Source organism: Oncorhynchus gorbuscha, linkage group LG16 (genome assembly GCF_021184085.1).
Source record: "Oncorhynchus gorbuscha isolate QuinsamMale2020 ecotype Even-year linkage group LG16, OgorEven_v1.0, whole genome shotgun sequence".
Taxonomy (NCBI): domain Eukaryota; kingdom Metazoa; phylum Chordata; class Actinopteri; order Salmoniformes; family Salmonidae; genus Oncorhynchus; species Oncorhynchus gorbuscha.
Genome location: NC_060188.1, coordinates 72,107,204 through 72,121,492, shown reverse-complemented (window position 1 = coordinate 72,121,492; position 14,289 = coordinate 72,107,204). Strand labels below are relative to the sequence as shown.

General features: G+C 44.8%; 1 protein-coding gene across 1 annotated transcript in view; it reads left to right on the top strand.

Moving 5' to 3' along the window:
- Window positions 1-12,938, top strand: part of LOC123999100 (neurofibromin-like) — a 67,315-nt gene extending 54,377 nt beyond the window's left edge. Inside the window, exons 41-58 of the mRNA XM_046304512.1 lie at window positions 862-1,141; window positions 1,354-1,568; window positions 3,847-3,908; window positions 4,130-4,271; window positions 4,677-4,778; window positions 5,307-5,447; window positions 5,613-5,739; window positions 5,847-5,978; window positions 6,147-6,282; window positions 6,464-6,621; window positions 6,852-6,977; window positions 7,759-7,880; window positions 7,962-8,062; window positions 8,178-8,320; window positions 8,424-8,470; window positions 8,555-8,771; window positions 10,844-10,961; window positions 11,317-12,938. Coding sequence (XP_046160468.1) covers window positions 862-1,141; window positions 1,354-1,568; window positions 3,847-3,908; window positions 4,130-4,271; window positions 4,677-4,778; window positions 5,307-5,447; window positions 5,613-5,739; window positions 5,847-5,978; window positions 6,147-6,282; window positions 6,464-6,621; window positions 6,852-6,977; window positions 7,759-7,880; window positions 7,962-8,062; window positions 8,178-8,320; window positions 8,424-8,470; window positions 8,555-8,771; window positions 10,844-10,961; window positions 11,317-11,476 — 2,529 coding nt within the window. The 3' untranslated portion in view covers window positions 11,477-12,938. The remainder of the gene's footprint in view (window positions 1-861; window positions 1,142-1,353; window positions 1,569-3,846; window positions 3,909-4,129; window positions 4,272-4,676; window positions 4,779-5,306; window positions 5,448-5,612; window positions 5,740-5,846; window positions 5,979-6,146; window positions 6,283-6,463; window positions 6,622-6,851; window positions 6,978-7,758; window positions 7,881-7,961; window positions 8,063-8,177; window positions 8,321-8,423; window positions 8,471-8,554; window positions 8,772-10,843; window positions 10,962-11,316) is intronic.
- The last annotated feature ends 1,351 nt before the right edge of the window (window positions 12,939-14,289 follow it).

Here is a 14,289-nt window from a genome sequence, read left to right as displayed (position 1 = left end):
AAATGTCTGTTCTATGCAGTCCTTATACTTCTTTATGGCAAGTTGTGATCTTGTAATGTCACTGAATTAATAGTAGCTAATACAGTATCCAATGTTATAGATGACATTACATATTGTTACTGATTAGTATTTGTACTCCTACAGTATGAATGAAGCCTGTTTTTAAATCTCACAAACTGCACATGCAGGCAGACACATTTCCATGTGCCTACCCTGGCACGCTGACATTGAACAACTCTTCCAGTTGTCATGACCACAGTACCTCTCAACAACAGTGCTGTTTGTGTCACAACTATTTCTGTCATTTGGTGGTCTGTGTTATTTATCATTTCCTTTTGACTGTTGAGCTGATTTCTCAGAAAGAAAGAGGGAGTTTAATGTATTGCCCAATGAAGTAGTCTTGCCAGGTCACAGTTGGAAATGAGAACTTATTCTCAACTGGCCTACTTGGTTAAATAAAGGTGAAATAATAAAAACAAATGTACAATGCTGATCTAGTGCCAGGAAGAGGAAGGAAGCCTCTGAAAACAAAGGCCAGTCTGTGTCGGGGTGACGTCTCTTTTATCTACTCTCGTATGTCAAGGCAAAAAGCTGAACACACGTTTAGATATTGTGATTGTACAATGGATCAACACCAGACTGGGATATAAAGCATTACTCTATGCATTCCCAGTTCTGCCTGTAACCTTTAAAAACAGGGGGGATAAGGGATCTTCCCAGAGATGCTAGGTGACATGAGAGTCCTGAGTCATCCTGTTCTTTCCCTTGGGTGGAAGGGAAAGATAATAGATAGGATGTCAAATGTGGTAACGTACCCAACCTTTGATGTAACCTTAACCCCGACCCGTGTCTATCTGGCAGGTGATCATCCGCATGTGTAAGATCATCGATAAGACGTGTCTGTCTCCCACGCCCACCCTGGAGCAGCACCTGATGTGGGATGACATCGCCATTCTGGCCCGTTACATGCTCATGCTGTCCTTCAACAACTCTCTGGACGTGGCCACTCACCTGCCCTACCTGTTCCACGTGGTCACACTACTGGTGGCCACCGGTCCCCTGTCCCTACGAGCCTCCACACACGGCCTGGTCATCAACATAATCCACTCCCTCTGTACCTGCGCCCAGCTCAACTTCAGCGGTGAGGAAGCCACACACACACGGCACCCTGGCTGTAGACTGAGGACAGACAGACAGAAATAGGGAGAAGTGAACATGATTAAAAGGCCGAGGGTTGATCAGTGTCGTGGTGATTCAGTGTTTTGAAAGCAGTTTTTTCTTGATGTATTTCTTGATGTATAGCCTTGCTGAGACTCAGTGATAACTATTCCCATGTGTGTTTCTCTATTCCAGAGGAGACCAAGCAGGTCCTGAGGCTGAGCCTGACAGAGTTCTCCCTGCCTAAGTTCTACCTGCTGTTTGGCATCAGTAAGGTCAAGTCTGCTGCGGTCATCGCCTTCCGCTCCAGCTACCGCGACCGCTCCTTCTCCCCCGGTTCCTACGAGAGGGAGACCTTCGCCCTGTCCTCCCTGGAGACCGTCACTGAGGCCCTGCTGGAGATCATGGAGGTCAGGAGATCACCCCACTGACTTAATCACTTATCATTACATCACTATAGCATGACACTACTGTCTCTACCGGTCTAGATGTTCGGTGAACACTAACCAAATTCAATATTCCACTTGCCTTCATACAAATCCAGTCTAGAATTTAAAAGTTCTTTAAAAAAATATGTTTTTCATACAGTACCAGTCAAAGGTTTGGACACACCTACTCATTCCAGGGTTTTTCTTTATTTGTACTATTTTCCACATTGTAGAATAATAGTGAAGACATCAAAACTATGAAATAACACATGAAATCATGTAGTAACCAAAAAAGTGTTAAACAAATCCAAATATATTTGAGATTCTTCAACGTAGCCACCCTTTGCCTTGATGACAGCTCTGCACACTCTTGGCATTCTCTCAACCAGCTTTGTGAGGTAGTCACCTGGAATGCATTTCACCTGGAATGCGTGTGTTGTTAATTTGTGGAATTTCTTTCCTTCTTAATGTGTTTGAGCCAATCACTTATGTTGTGACAAGGCTGGGGTGGTATACAGAAGATGGCTCTATTTGGTAAAAGACCAAGTCCATGTTATGGCAAAAGCAGCTCACATAAGCAAAGAGAAACAGTCCATCATTACTTTAAGACATGAAGGTCAGTCAATCCAGAAAATGTCAAGAACTTTATAAAGTTTCTTCAAGTGCAGTCGCAAAAACCATCAAGCGCTATGATGAAACTGGCTCTCATGAGGATCGCCACAGGAAAGGAAGACAGAGTTACCTCTGCTGCAGAGGATAAGTTCATTAAAGTTAACTGCACCTGAGATTGCAGCCCAAATAAATGCTTCTCAGATTTCAAGTAACAGACCCATCTCAACATCAACTGTTCAGAGGAGACTGCGTGAATGGTTTAATTTCTGCAAAGAAACCACTACTAAAGGACACCAATAAGAAGAAGAGACTTGCTTGGGCCAAGAAACACAATCTATCCTTTGGTCTGATGAGTCCAAATTTGAGATTTTTGGTTCCAACCACCGTGTCTTTGTGAGATGCAGAGTGAGTGAACGGATGATCTCAGCATGTGTGGTTCCTACTGTGCATGGAGGAGGAGGTGTGAAGGTGAGGGGGTGCTTTTCTGGTGACACTGTTGGTGATTTATTTAGAATTCAAGGCACACTACAGTGCCAGCTGTGCCATCAGAGTCCCTGGGTTCGCGCCCAGGCTCTGTCGTAACCGGCCGCGACCGGGAGTTCCGTGGGGCGACGCACAATTGGCCTAGCGTCGTCCGGGTTTAGGAGGGCTTGGTCGGTAGGGATGTCCTTGTCTCATCGCGCACCAGCGACTCCTGTGGCGGGCCGGGCGCAGTGCGCGCTAACCAAGGTGGCACGGTGTTTCCTCCGACACATTGGTGCGGCTGGCTTCCGGGTTGGATGCGCACTGTGTTAAAAAGCAGTGCGGCTTGGTTGGGTATCGGAGGACGCATGACTTTCAACCTTCGTCTCTCCCGAGCCGTTACGGGAGTTGTAGCGATGAGACAAGATAGTAGCTACTACAACAATTGGATACCACGAAATTGGGGAGGAAAAGGGGTCAAATTTTTAACTAAAAAACTAAAAATAATAATTCAAGGCACACTTAACCAGCATGGCTTCAACAGCATTCTGCAGCGATTCACATTCCCATCTGGTTTGTGCTTAGTGGGACCATCATTCGTTTTTCAACAGGATAATGACCTAACACACTTCCAGGCTGTGTAAGTGCTATTTGACCAAGGAGAGTGATGGAGTGCAGCATCCGATGACATGGTCTCCACAATCATCCGAACTGATTTGGGATGAGTTGGACCGCAGTGTGAAGGACCGTCCGGGATTGGGAGTCCCATAGGGTGGCGAAAATTGGCCGTCATTGTAAATAAGAATTTGTTCTTAACTGACTTGCCTAGTTAAATAATGGTAAAAATAAATAAAAATAAGTAGCCAACAAGTGCTCAGCATGTGTGGGACCTCCTTCAAGAATGTTGGAAAAGCGTTCCTCATGAAGCTGGTTGAGAGAATGTCAAGAGTGTGTAAAGCTGTCATCAAGGCAAAGGGTGGCTCCTTTGAAGAATCTAAAATATATTTAGATTTGTTTTAACACTTTTTTGGTTACTACATGATTCAGAATGTGCTATTTCATAGTTTTGATTATTTGACAATGTAGAAAATAGTCAAAATAAAGAGAACCCGTGAGTGAGCGAGTGTGTCTAAACTTTTAACTGGTACTGTATATGCTCATAATTGTGTTTCCCCTCCTCCACAAGGCCTGTATGAGGGACATTCCAAGCTGTAAGTGGCTGGACCAGTGGACAGAGCTGGCTCAGAGGTATGGTAAACTCTTTTACCCTCTTCTAACTAACACTGACTCAGTGGAGCCAACCACACTGTCTGCTCTAAATGCATAGCTTACATATTTTCTGATGATGTCAGAGCAATGTAAAGAGGCTTCAGACCACTTGATTGGCTTTTATAAGGCATGTGTGTGAATGGATTGTAATTCATCATTCCCTCCATCTCTTCCTCGCTCCCTTCCCTTCCCTCCATCAGGTTTGCGTTCCAGTACAACCCGTCCCTGCAGCCCAGAGCTCTGGTGGTGTTTGGGTGCATCAGTAAGAGGGTGACCCACGGCCAGATCAAACAGATCATCAGGATCCTCAGCAAGGCCAGCCCCCTGCTCAGCATAGACCGGGTCTGTGTCCCATAACTCTCCCCTGCTGCTCGCTACGTCATATTATACCCAGAATTAAGACATCTCATGGAAACCACGTCCTGAAATATTGTACTATCTTGTCACATGTATATGTAGTGTATCTTGTACTGTGTCTTTGCCAGTGTAAAAATAGATTCTATCACTTCAAGTAACTGCGCTTGCATCTTTTGTACTTTTTTAAATATTTTTTTTACCTGCTAAGTGACATTCTAAGTCCATATGAACATCACTACTCCTAGTGGTAACTTCGCACGTTTTCAAATAGATTTTGTTACAATTATTGGGATTAGTTGTACGGTGTCTGATCCTGTCTGTTGAAAGGGTCTGTGTTTGTATAACCTGTGCTGCCCAGACTGAACTGACCTGCTGTCTTGGGTCCCACAGGGTCTGGAGAGCTGTCTAAAGGGACCTGATAACTACAACAGCCAGGTGTTAATAGAAGCCACAGTCATTGCTCTCACCAAGCTACAGCCGCTCCTCAACAAGGTACACACAAACACACAGAAGGCAACTCTCAAAGGCTAATTTAAGAGATGTGCTAAATGTTCTGGTGAGCTAACTTCCTCTTGTGTGTGTATGTATGTGTGCCCGCCTGCAAATCACATTCTATTGAGTATAACCCACATGTTTGAAGCAGGCTTACTGAGAGAAGGGAAGTTATTTTGGCCCTGGCCTGTATGTGGTGAATTGGCTGCTGAGCGACAATGGATGTTGGCCGTAAATGGTCATGCGAGACTCGCTCTGACTGCAAGTGTGTTTGTTGGCCCTCCACGGCTCGTGTGTGGGTGTGGGTGTGGGTGTGGGTGTGGGTGTGGGTGGTGTGTTGGATGGTGATTGTGTGTATGCGTGTGTTGGATGGTGATTGTGTGTATGCGTGTGTTGGATGGTGATTGTGTGTATGCGTGTGTTGGATGGTGATTGTGTGTATGCGTGTGTTGGATGGTGATTGTGTGTATGCGTGTGTTGGACAGTAGTGGTGGTGAGAGTAAATAACAGCCTGTGTTTTTCCTTCAGGACTCCAACATGCACAAGGCTCTGTTCTGGGTGGCCGTGGCTGTGCTCCAGCTGGACGAGGTCAACCTCTACTCTGCCGGCACCGCTCTGCTGGAGCAGAACCTCCACACACTGGACAGCCTCAGGGTCTTCAATGACAAGGTACTAAACATACACACGGTACCAGACACACACCCATTCAGAAGGTTTGTCTTCCACAAACATTCGGCTCACATTTTCGGCCAGATCTTTTTGCAGTTTCACTTTGATTTCATTATCTTTCCCTGACTTGAATTGTGTGTGTTCCTCCCGTTTCTCCCTGTACAGAGTCCAGAGGAGGTGTTTATGGAGATCAGGAAGCCTCTGGAGTGGCACTGTAAACAGATGGACCACTTCGTGGGCCTCAACTTCAACTCCAACTTCAACTTTGCACTAGTGGGTCATCTGTTGAAAGGTAAGTAGGTGGAGGTGTCTAAGCCTCGGGTCGGCTGGGGACTGCATGCATGGGGACTGCTCTTTGTAAAAAAAAAAACAGAATTAACCACCCACCTCTCTGTCTAGGGTACAGACACCCCTCCCCCAACACAGTGGCGCGGACCATCCGGATCCTCCACACACTACTGGCCCTGGTGGGAAAACACCTCAACTGTGACAAGTTTGAGGTGAACACCCAGAGTGTGGCCTACCTGGCAGGTGAGTTAACGGAGCACTCCACAATGAAGCCATAATTTTATTTTTCAGCCATAGTAGGATTGTTCATATTGTCTTTAAACAATGATATTCTTTATTCGCATGGCAATTGTTTCTGTGTAGAAAATAAACTGATATAGTATTGAATTGACCTGTGAAATGTCTGTGTAGCTCTCCTCACTGTCTCGGAGGAGGTCCGGAGCCGCTGTAGCCTCAAGCACAGGAAGTCCCTGCTCCTCTCAGACGTTACCATGGAGAATGTTCCCATGGACACGTACTCTGTGCACCACAGCGACCCCAGCTGCCGGTGAATGACTACAGGGCTGACTGCTGAGTTGATGTAGAGGCTGATAGAGTAGCTGCAGCACCAGCTGACTAAGCAGAATTTGTCTCTCGCTGTATCGAATAATATCAAAGAGGAATTTTATGGACCGTATGTGTTCACCTTTCAGAATGTTTTGTTCTTCCCTCCCCTCCCTCTGTGTCAGAACTCTTAGGGAGAGTCAGCCGTGGACGTCCCCCAAGGTGTCGGAGCGCTACTTAGTGGTCCACTACCCCACAGGGGGGCAGATCAGCCCGCGCACACGGAAGTCCATGAGCCTGGACATGGGCCAGCCTTCCCAAGCAAACACTAAGAAATTGCTGGGTAAGACACCTGTCAGTCATTCTCTGCTGCTAGATCCAGGCCTCTGACCAACAGAGGAGTTTTAACATGCGACAACTGATCGGAGGTATTTAGACTATTTACATTCATACATGATTACTTGGATATCCATAGAATATCCATGCTTGTATGTACTAGGTTATGTATGGGGAGTTGACCTGTGTATGTATGCCCCATTGTTTAACATGAGTTTTTCAACGCTGGCTCACCAGGCACTAGGAAGAGTTTTGATCACTTGATATCAGACACTAAAGCACCAAAGAGGCCAGAGATGGAGTCTGGAATCACCACGCCTCCAAAGATGAGGAGGGTGGCGGAGAACGATTATGAGTGTCCAGGTCAGTTTGTCTCCTGTATACCAGACACTTACACAATGTGTGTGGCTTTTGACACTGATTTTAAAGGGGCAACATGTAGTTGAAACAATGATAAAGTGTTTTCCCCCGCCACTGTTTCGGTAAAAAGCTGAGGCATGTGGCTGGCGAAATGTAACCAATCTCAAATTCATAGACCGCCACGGATTCAATAACTGACAATCCATGATATCAAATTGATAATTTTAACCATGTTCTGAGGCTATAAAGTGTTTGTTTACATTTACTTTGGAGTAAAACAACCTTATTTTGGGTCCTGATGGGGTCAAACAATTGAACTAAGCTCATGAGTCATTTTCTAAGTTATATTGGGCCTCCAGAATGGCGCTACGGTCTAAGGCACTGTATTGCTGTGCTAGAGGCTTCACTACAGAATTTGGTTAGTGTCAAAACCGACCGTCATCGGGAGTCCCACTAGGTCGGTGCACAGTTGGCCCAGCGTCATCCGGGTTAGGGGAGGGTTTGGCTGGGGGGGTAGGCCGTCATTTTGTTCTTAACTGACTTGCCAAGTTAAATAATAAATATATATATATTTATTTATTTATTTTTTCTTCAAGTATCTTTGGGACATATAATTCATTTAAGTCCAAAAATGATTGTGGCAACTGCAGATTCTTTGAAACTGGCACAGGTCCCTATCGCTCGCTCTCACACCCTCGCTCGCTCTCACACCCTCGCTCGCTCTCACACCCTCGCTCTCTTTCACACACCCTCGCTCTCTCCTCCCCTCCCTTCCATTCCACAGAATCGACCCAAAGAATCTCCCACCATACTCTGAGGAAGGTGTCTGTGTCAGAGTCCAACGTGCTGCTGGATGAGGAGGTCCTCACAGATCCCAAGATCCAGGCTCTGCTGCTCACTGTCCTGGTGAGACCACTCACTCCGCTTCTCTCCCACTTCCTCTGTATTAGTTTGTGCCTATTTCTAACATGCTTGTCTCTACTACAGGCTACGTTGGTGAAGAATACAACAGATGAGTTTGACCAGAGAATCCTCTATGAGTTTTTAGCTGAAGCTAGTGTTGTCTTCCCTAAAGTCTTTCCAGTTGTGTAAGTGTTTCATTTCAACCCAATAAAGTATGTCTTTTTTCCAATCCCCTTTTAATGTGTACGCATGCATAAATAACTTTCATCCATTCATATCATCTTGCGGTTTTCTCTCCAGTCATAACTTGCTGGACTCAAAGATCAACACCCTCCTATCACTGTGCCAGGACCCTAATCTCCTAAACCCCATCCATGGCATCGTGCAGAGTATGGTTTACCACGAGGAGTCACCCCCCCTGTACCAGCCCTCCTACCTGCAGAGTGAGACTCCACCCACTCCTCCCGCCATACAGTTACAACCATGGGTTCTGGAGTGACAATGACCATTTAATCCTCATCAATGTTTCTTTGGTTTCTCTCTCAGGCTTTGGGTTTAATGGTCTGTGGAGATTCGCTGGGCCCTTCTCAAAGGTGAGCAGACACAACTCATTTAACTCTTTAGAGTATGGAAGGTTTATTGTCAGTGTTAGTAAACTATATTCCTTGTGCCAACAGCAAACCCAGTTCCCAGACTACGCTGAGCTGATAGTGAAGTTCCTGGATGCTTTGATTGACACGTATCTGCCGGGGATCGACGAGGAGACGAGCGAGGAGTGTCTGCGTACGCCCACGTCGCCCTACCCCCCGCCGGGCCAGAGCCAGCTCAGCATCACAGCCAACCTCAACCTCTCCAACTCCATGACCTCACTGGCCACCTCCCAGCACTCCCCAGGTCTGATCAGATACAGTGTACGCACACACACGAACACATGCAGTCAAATCCAGCCCTTCTGTCTCTTGGCAGATTTGTTTCTTAGGAATAGCTGTGATACTTTAGAGTCACCTTTATCTCAAACAAAATAACTATTTGATCCATTGACCTGTCTGCATCTTATCTTCATCTTAATATAGTCTGGCCTGTTTAGTCTTTCCATTTTACCAATCAGAAGAATAAACTTGCGCTAACAAACACATAATTAGAAAGAACTATAAATGACCATCCATCCATTTCCAACTGAATCCAACATCATCTGAGAAGTTCCATCCACTATATGTATCATTACATAGTGGTTCCCCAACCTGGTCCATGTGTGAGGCTTATTCTCTCTTTCTTTAACTCATTAATGCATGATCTCAAAATGGATCATTTAGTGTTCACACACATTTCATTTCATGTTTGTGTTCCCTTTTCCTCCTCATTTGTTATGCTTGATGCGGTGTATTTTATAGACCATCTCCAACAAGTCTCATTAGAGCACCACTAAGGTGGTGTGTCCCCCCCTACCCCCCCTGAAATGACGGGTACATCTAAATCAAATCAAATCAAATGTATTTATATAGCCATTCGTACATCAGCTGATATCTCAAAGTGCTGTACAGAAACCCAGCCTAAAACCCCAAACAGCAAGCAATGCAGGTGTAGAAGCACGGTGGCTAGGAAAAACTCCCTAGAAAGGCCAAAACCTAGGAAGAAACCTAGAGAGGAACCAGGCTATGTGGGGTGGCCAGTCCTCTTCTGGCTGTGCCGGGTGGGGATTATAACAGAACATGGCCAAGATGTTCAAATGTTCATAAATGACCAGCATGGTCGAATAATAGTAAGGCAGAACAGTTGAAACTGGAGCAGCAGCATGGCCAGGTGGACTGGGGACAGCAAGGAGTCATCATGTCAGGTAGTCCTGGGGCATGGTCCTAGGGCTCAGGTCCTCCGAGAGAGAGAAAGAAAGAAGGAGAGAATTAGAGAACGCACACTTAGATTCACACAGGACACCGAATAGGACAGGAGAAGTACTCCAGATATAACAAACTGACCCTAGCCCCCCGACACAAACTACTGCAGCATAAATACTGGAGGCTGAGACAGGAGGGGACAGGAGACATTGTGGCCCCATCCGAGGACACACCCGGACAGGGCCAAACAGGAAGGATATAACCCCACCCACTTTGCCAAAGCACAGCCCCCACACCACTACTAGAAACTATATACACTCCCCTATGTATTTATTTGGACAGAAGCTAAAACTTTTAATTTGGCTCTATACTCCATCAGATGTTTGCTGTGAGGCGACAGTACAGAATGTCACCTTTTCTGTGAGGGTATTTTCTGTCTGTTTTACTGTTTAGAAATGAAAGTACTTTATGCATCTAGTCCGCCATTTGAAGGTGTCATTAGTATTTGGAAAAATTCACTTATAGTTTATGGATGCTACCATGACTGAATCGTGATAATCATGAATGAATTACAGATAATTATGAATGAATGGTGATAATGATGTGTGAGAAAGTAATTGATGCAGTACCAGTAACGGGGGAGGTTAGCATTTTGGGGGTTATGATATCTATGCCTCTAACTTTCTCCCTCATTATTATTCACGATTCATTCTTGCTTTTCCGTAATCATGGCAGCATCCACATTTGTGTTCAGAACATATTCTATTCTGGATGTCTATATACTTTTGGAAATGTTTCATTTTTTTTTGTCCTGAAGAACATTTGAGTAATTCATGATATGCCACTATTTGGAAGAAGGAATGAGCCTCTTGCTCTATATTGGACATTTTATTTGGAACTAAAGATACTTGATTATATAGATGGACTTGGTATGTAAACTTATAATCTAAACCATATGGTCTGATACACCTGAGAATGCTGAATGAATCATTTTCCCCTCATGATTGATTTCTGTCACTCTTTGTTATGTTTTGTTTTTGTTAATCATGTTGCTCTTTTGTTTCCTGTCATTCCTCTTTTTTGGGTTGCCATGGTCACTCCCTCCTGTTTCTTTCCCACTCTGTGTCTGAGAAGCTTCTCTGCCTTGCTCTAAGTCCGCCGTTTTCACCCCACACCTCGTCCGGCCAGGTATTACAGCCCCTCGTCCCCATGCTGCTCCTCACTCCCAGGCACACGGCACAGCCTCTCAGAGGTGTGTGGGGGGAAGCAGAGGCCCATCACAAAGCCAAACAACACTACTGGAGCGTTTGTGATGAAGTCTTTGTACATAATGTTTCAATGCCCGTACACCATATGTCCTGTTTGTTCAAAACACAGAGCAACCCTGTTGCGATAAGTTGGAGCACTTACATCAGTCCATGGGTTGACTACTCTGCCTATTGTTGGATTTGTATATAACAACAGAGAATCTCTGTAGTTATATACACTCTTCAGGTGGATGTCTCAAAAGCGTTAGCATTTCTGTAGAATTATATCATAGAATAGTTTCTCAATTATTAGTGTGACATATTATACCTGATGGCGTGTGTCCGTCCATCCTCCGGCAGGCATCGACAAGGAGAACGTGGAGCTCTCTCCGACCACGGGTCACAGCAACAGCGGACGCACACGCCATGGTTCTGCCAGCCAGGTGCAGAAGCAGCGCAGCGCAGGCAGCTTCAAAAGGCCCAGCATCAAGAAGATCGTATGAGAGATGCCCACCACTAAGACCCCCCCCCCCCTACCAGGGCCGCCCATGCCAGTCATCATGCTGCACTTCTACTCCAACTCTCCTGTCTTATCGATCTCTCTCTCTCTCTCTCTCGCTCTCTCTCTCTCTCTCTCGCTCAGCCTTGATTTTCCTCAGTTTCCTTCTGTTGTTTTTTGCGTGTTTCTTTGACCCTAACCCGTCCAGTCAGCCATATTTGCTTGACGATCAACATATATTGAAGAACTGTCTGAATATGATGTTTTGTTTGTGAAGCAGTCAGTGTCTGAGTCTGTCGTTGTTTCATTTGGTCTTTTTGTGTCACATAATGAGCTACATTGGAATCCTTTTTTAAAAACAGCATCAGTTGAAAGAAAGCACTGACATTGACAACACTGCAGAAACTGTAGGGATCATAGTATCTGAAGCCATTTTGTTGTCTTGCTTCTTTTTTCTTGGTTGAATTTTCTATCATAATGACAAAGTATAATGAGAACCATTTCTGTGATTTGCACAACATTCTGTGATTCAACATGCATGTACATGTGTTTGTTTTTGCCTTTAAGTGTTGTTAGTAGAAGGACATGTTTCTTCAAGCTGAGAGAGCTTTGACAATGGGGCTGAATTAGATCAAAATATGAGCTGCAAATGCCTCTCATTGAGACATGGACATGACAATAGAGATTGGACCTTGGGACCCAGTGTTGAGGAAAGGGATCCCTCTCACCCACCATCACTGCAGAGGGAGAGCACTGCCCTGAACCATACACACACCGTTCTGGAGGAAATCACTGAAAGCACTAAAACCATCCTGTATTTGCAACATCTGTGAAAAGCATGGCCAACAACAGACATTAGTGGTTTACTGTGCTGTGGAGGTGGGGGCTGGATGATCAATTTGCCCTGTTTGAGCTTTGTCAGGCACAATCCAATGATGGCCAAGCCATGTGTCTTCATTGGTTATTGATTGTCCAAGCTGTGGGGATTCCTCTTGATTAGGCAGTATTTTTTTTCTCACATGATGGAGTGCCAGAGAGGGTCAACTAGACAGGCCACTCTGGTGTTGGAGGACAGCAGTCCTGCAGGTGTCAGAACTTAAGCTTTTAATCAGCTGTTCACGTTTCACAACACAATGTCAGGGAAAGTTGGGAAGGAAAATCTGGAGGAAAAAAAGGAATAGACAAAATGTCCTATGTTGGAATGGACATTGGAAATCCGCCTTAGCTTTGAGATTTGAAATGTATAATATCTATAGTGGTAGTCTCAGTTGTAATTGTCTCATTCTTGCCCACACTTACTGTAAACACACATATATATGCACACACAACACACACTTGGGAGGTTGTTTTGTTCATTGTGTGCCTTTTCTAGGGTTTTCGTGTGTGTGTGTGTGTGTGTGTGTGTGTGTGTGTGTGTGTGTGTGTGTGTGTGTGTGTGTGTGTGTGTGTGTGTGTGTGTGTGTGTGTGTGTGTGTGTGTGTGTGTGTGTGTGTGTGTGTGTGTGTGTGTGTGTGTGTGTCTACCGTATATATACAGTACCAGTCAAAAGTTTGGCCTCACCTACTCATTCAAGGGTTTTTCTTAATTTTTTACAATTTTCTACATTGTAGAATATTAGTGAAGATATCAACACTATGAAATTACAAATGGAATCATGTAGTAACAAAAAAGGGTTAAACAAATCAAAATATATTTTATATTTAAGTTTCTTCAAAGTAGCCACCCTTTGCCTTGATGACAGCTATGCACACTCTTGGCATTCTCTCAACCAGCTTCACCTGGAATGCTTTTACAATACTTTTGAAGGAGATGCTTAGCACTTTTTGGCTGCTTTTGCTTCACGCTGTGTTCCAACTCATCCCAAACCATCTCAATTGGGTTGTGGTTGGGTGATTTGTGGAGGCCAGGTCATCTGATGCAGCGCTCCATCACTCTCCTTGGTCAAATAGCCTTTACACAGCCTGGAGGTGTGTTTTGGGTCATTGTCCTGTTGAAAAACAAAGGATAGTCCCATTAAGCGCAAACCAGATGGGATGGCGTATCGCTGCAGAATGCTGTGGTAGCCATGCTGGTTAAGTGTGCCTTGAATTCTAAATAAATCAATGACCGTGTCACCAGCAAACCATCCCCACACCATTACACCACCTCCATACATCACAGTGGAAACCACACATGCAGAGATCATCTGTTCACCTACTCTGCGTTTCACAAAGACACGGCGGTTGGAAAAAATCTCAAATTTGGACTCATCATACCAAAGGACAGATTTCCACCGGTCTAATGTCCGGTATTCTTTAGTGGTGTTTTCTTTACAGCAATTTGACCATCAAGGCCTGATACACTCAGTCTCCTCTGATCAGTTGATGTTGAGTTATGTCTGTTACTTGAACTCTGTGAAGCATTTATCTGGGCTGCAATCTGAGGTGTAGTTAACTCTAATGAACTTCTCTGCAGCAGAGGTAACTCTGGGTCTTCCTTTCCTGTGGCGGTCCTCGTGAGAGCCAGTTTCATCATTGTGCTTGATGGTTTTTGAGATTGCACTTGAAGAAACTTTCAACGTTCTTGAAGTTTTCCAGATTGACCTTCATGTCTTAAAGTAATGATGGACTGTGATTTCTCTTTGCTTATTTTGAGATGTTCTTGCCATAGTATGGACTTGGTCTTTTACTAAATAGGGTTATCTTCTGTATACTACCCCTACCTTGTCACAACACAACTGATTGGCTCAAATGCATTAAGAAGGAAAGAAATTCCACAAATTAAGTTAACAAGGCACACCTGTTAATTGAAATGCATTCCAGGTGACTACCTCATGAAGCTGGGTGAGAGAATGC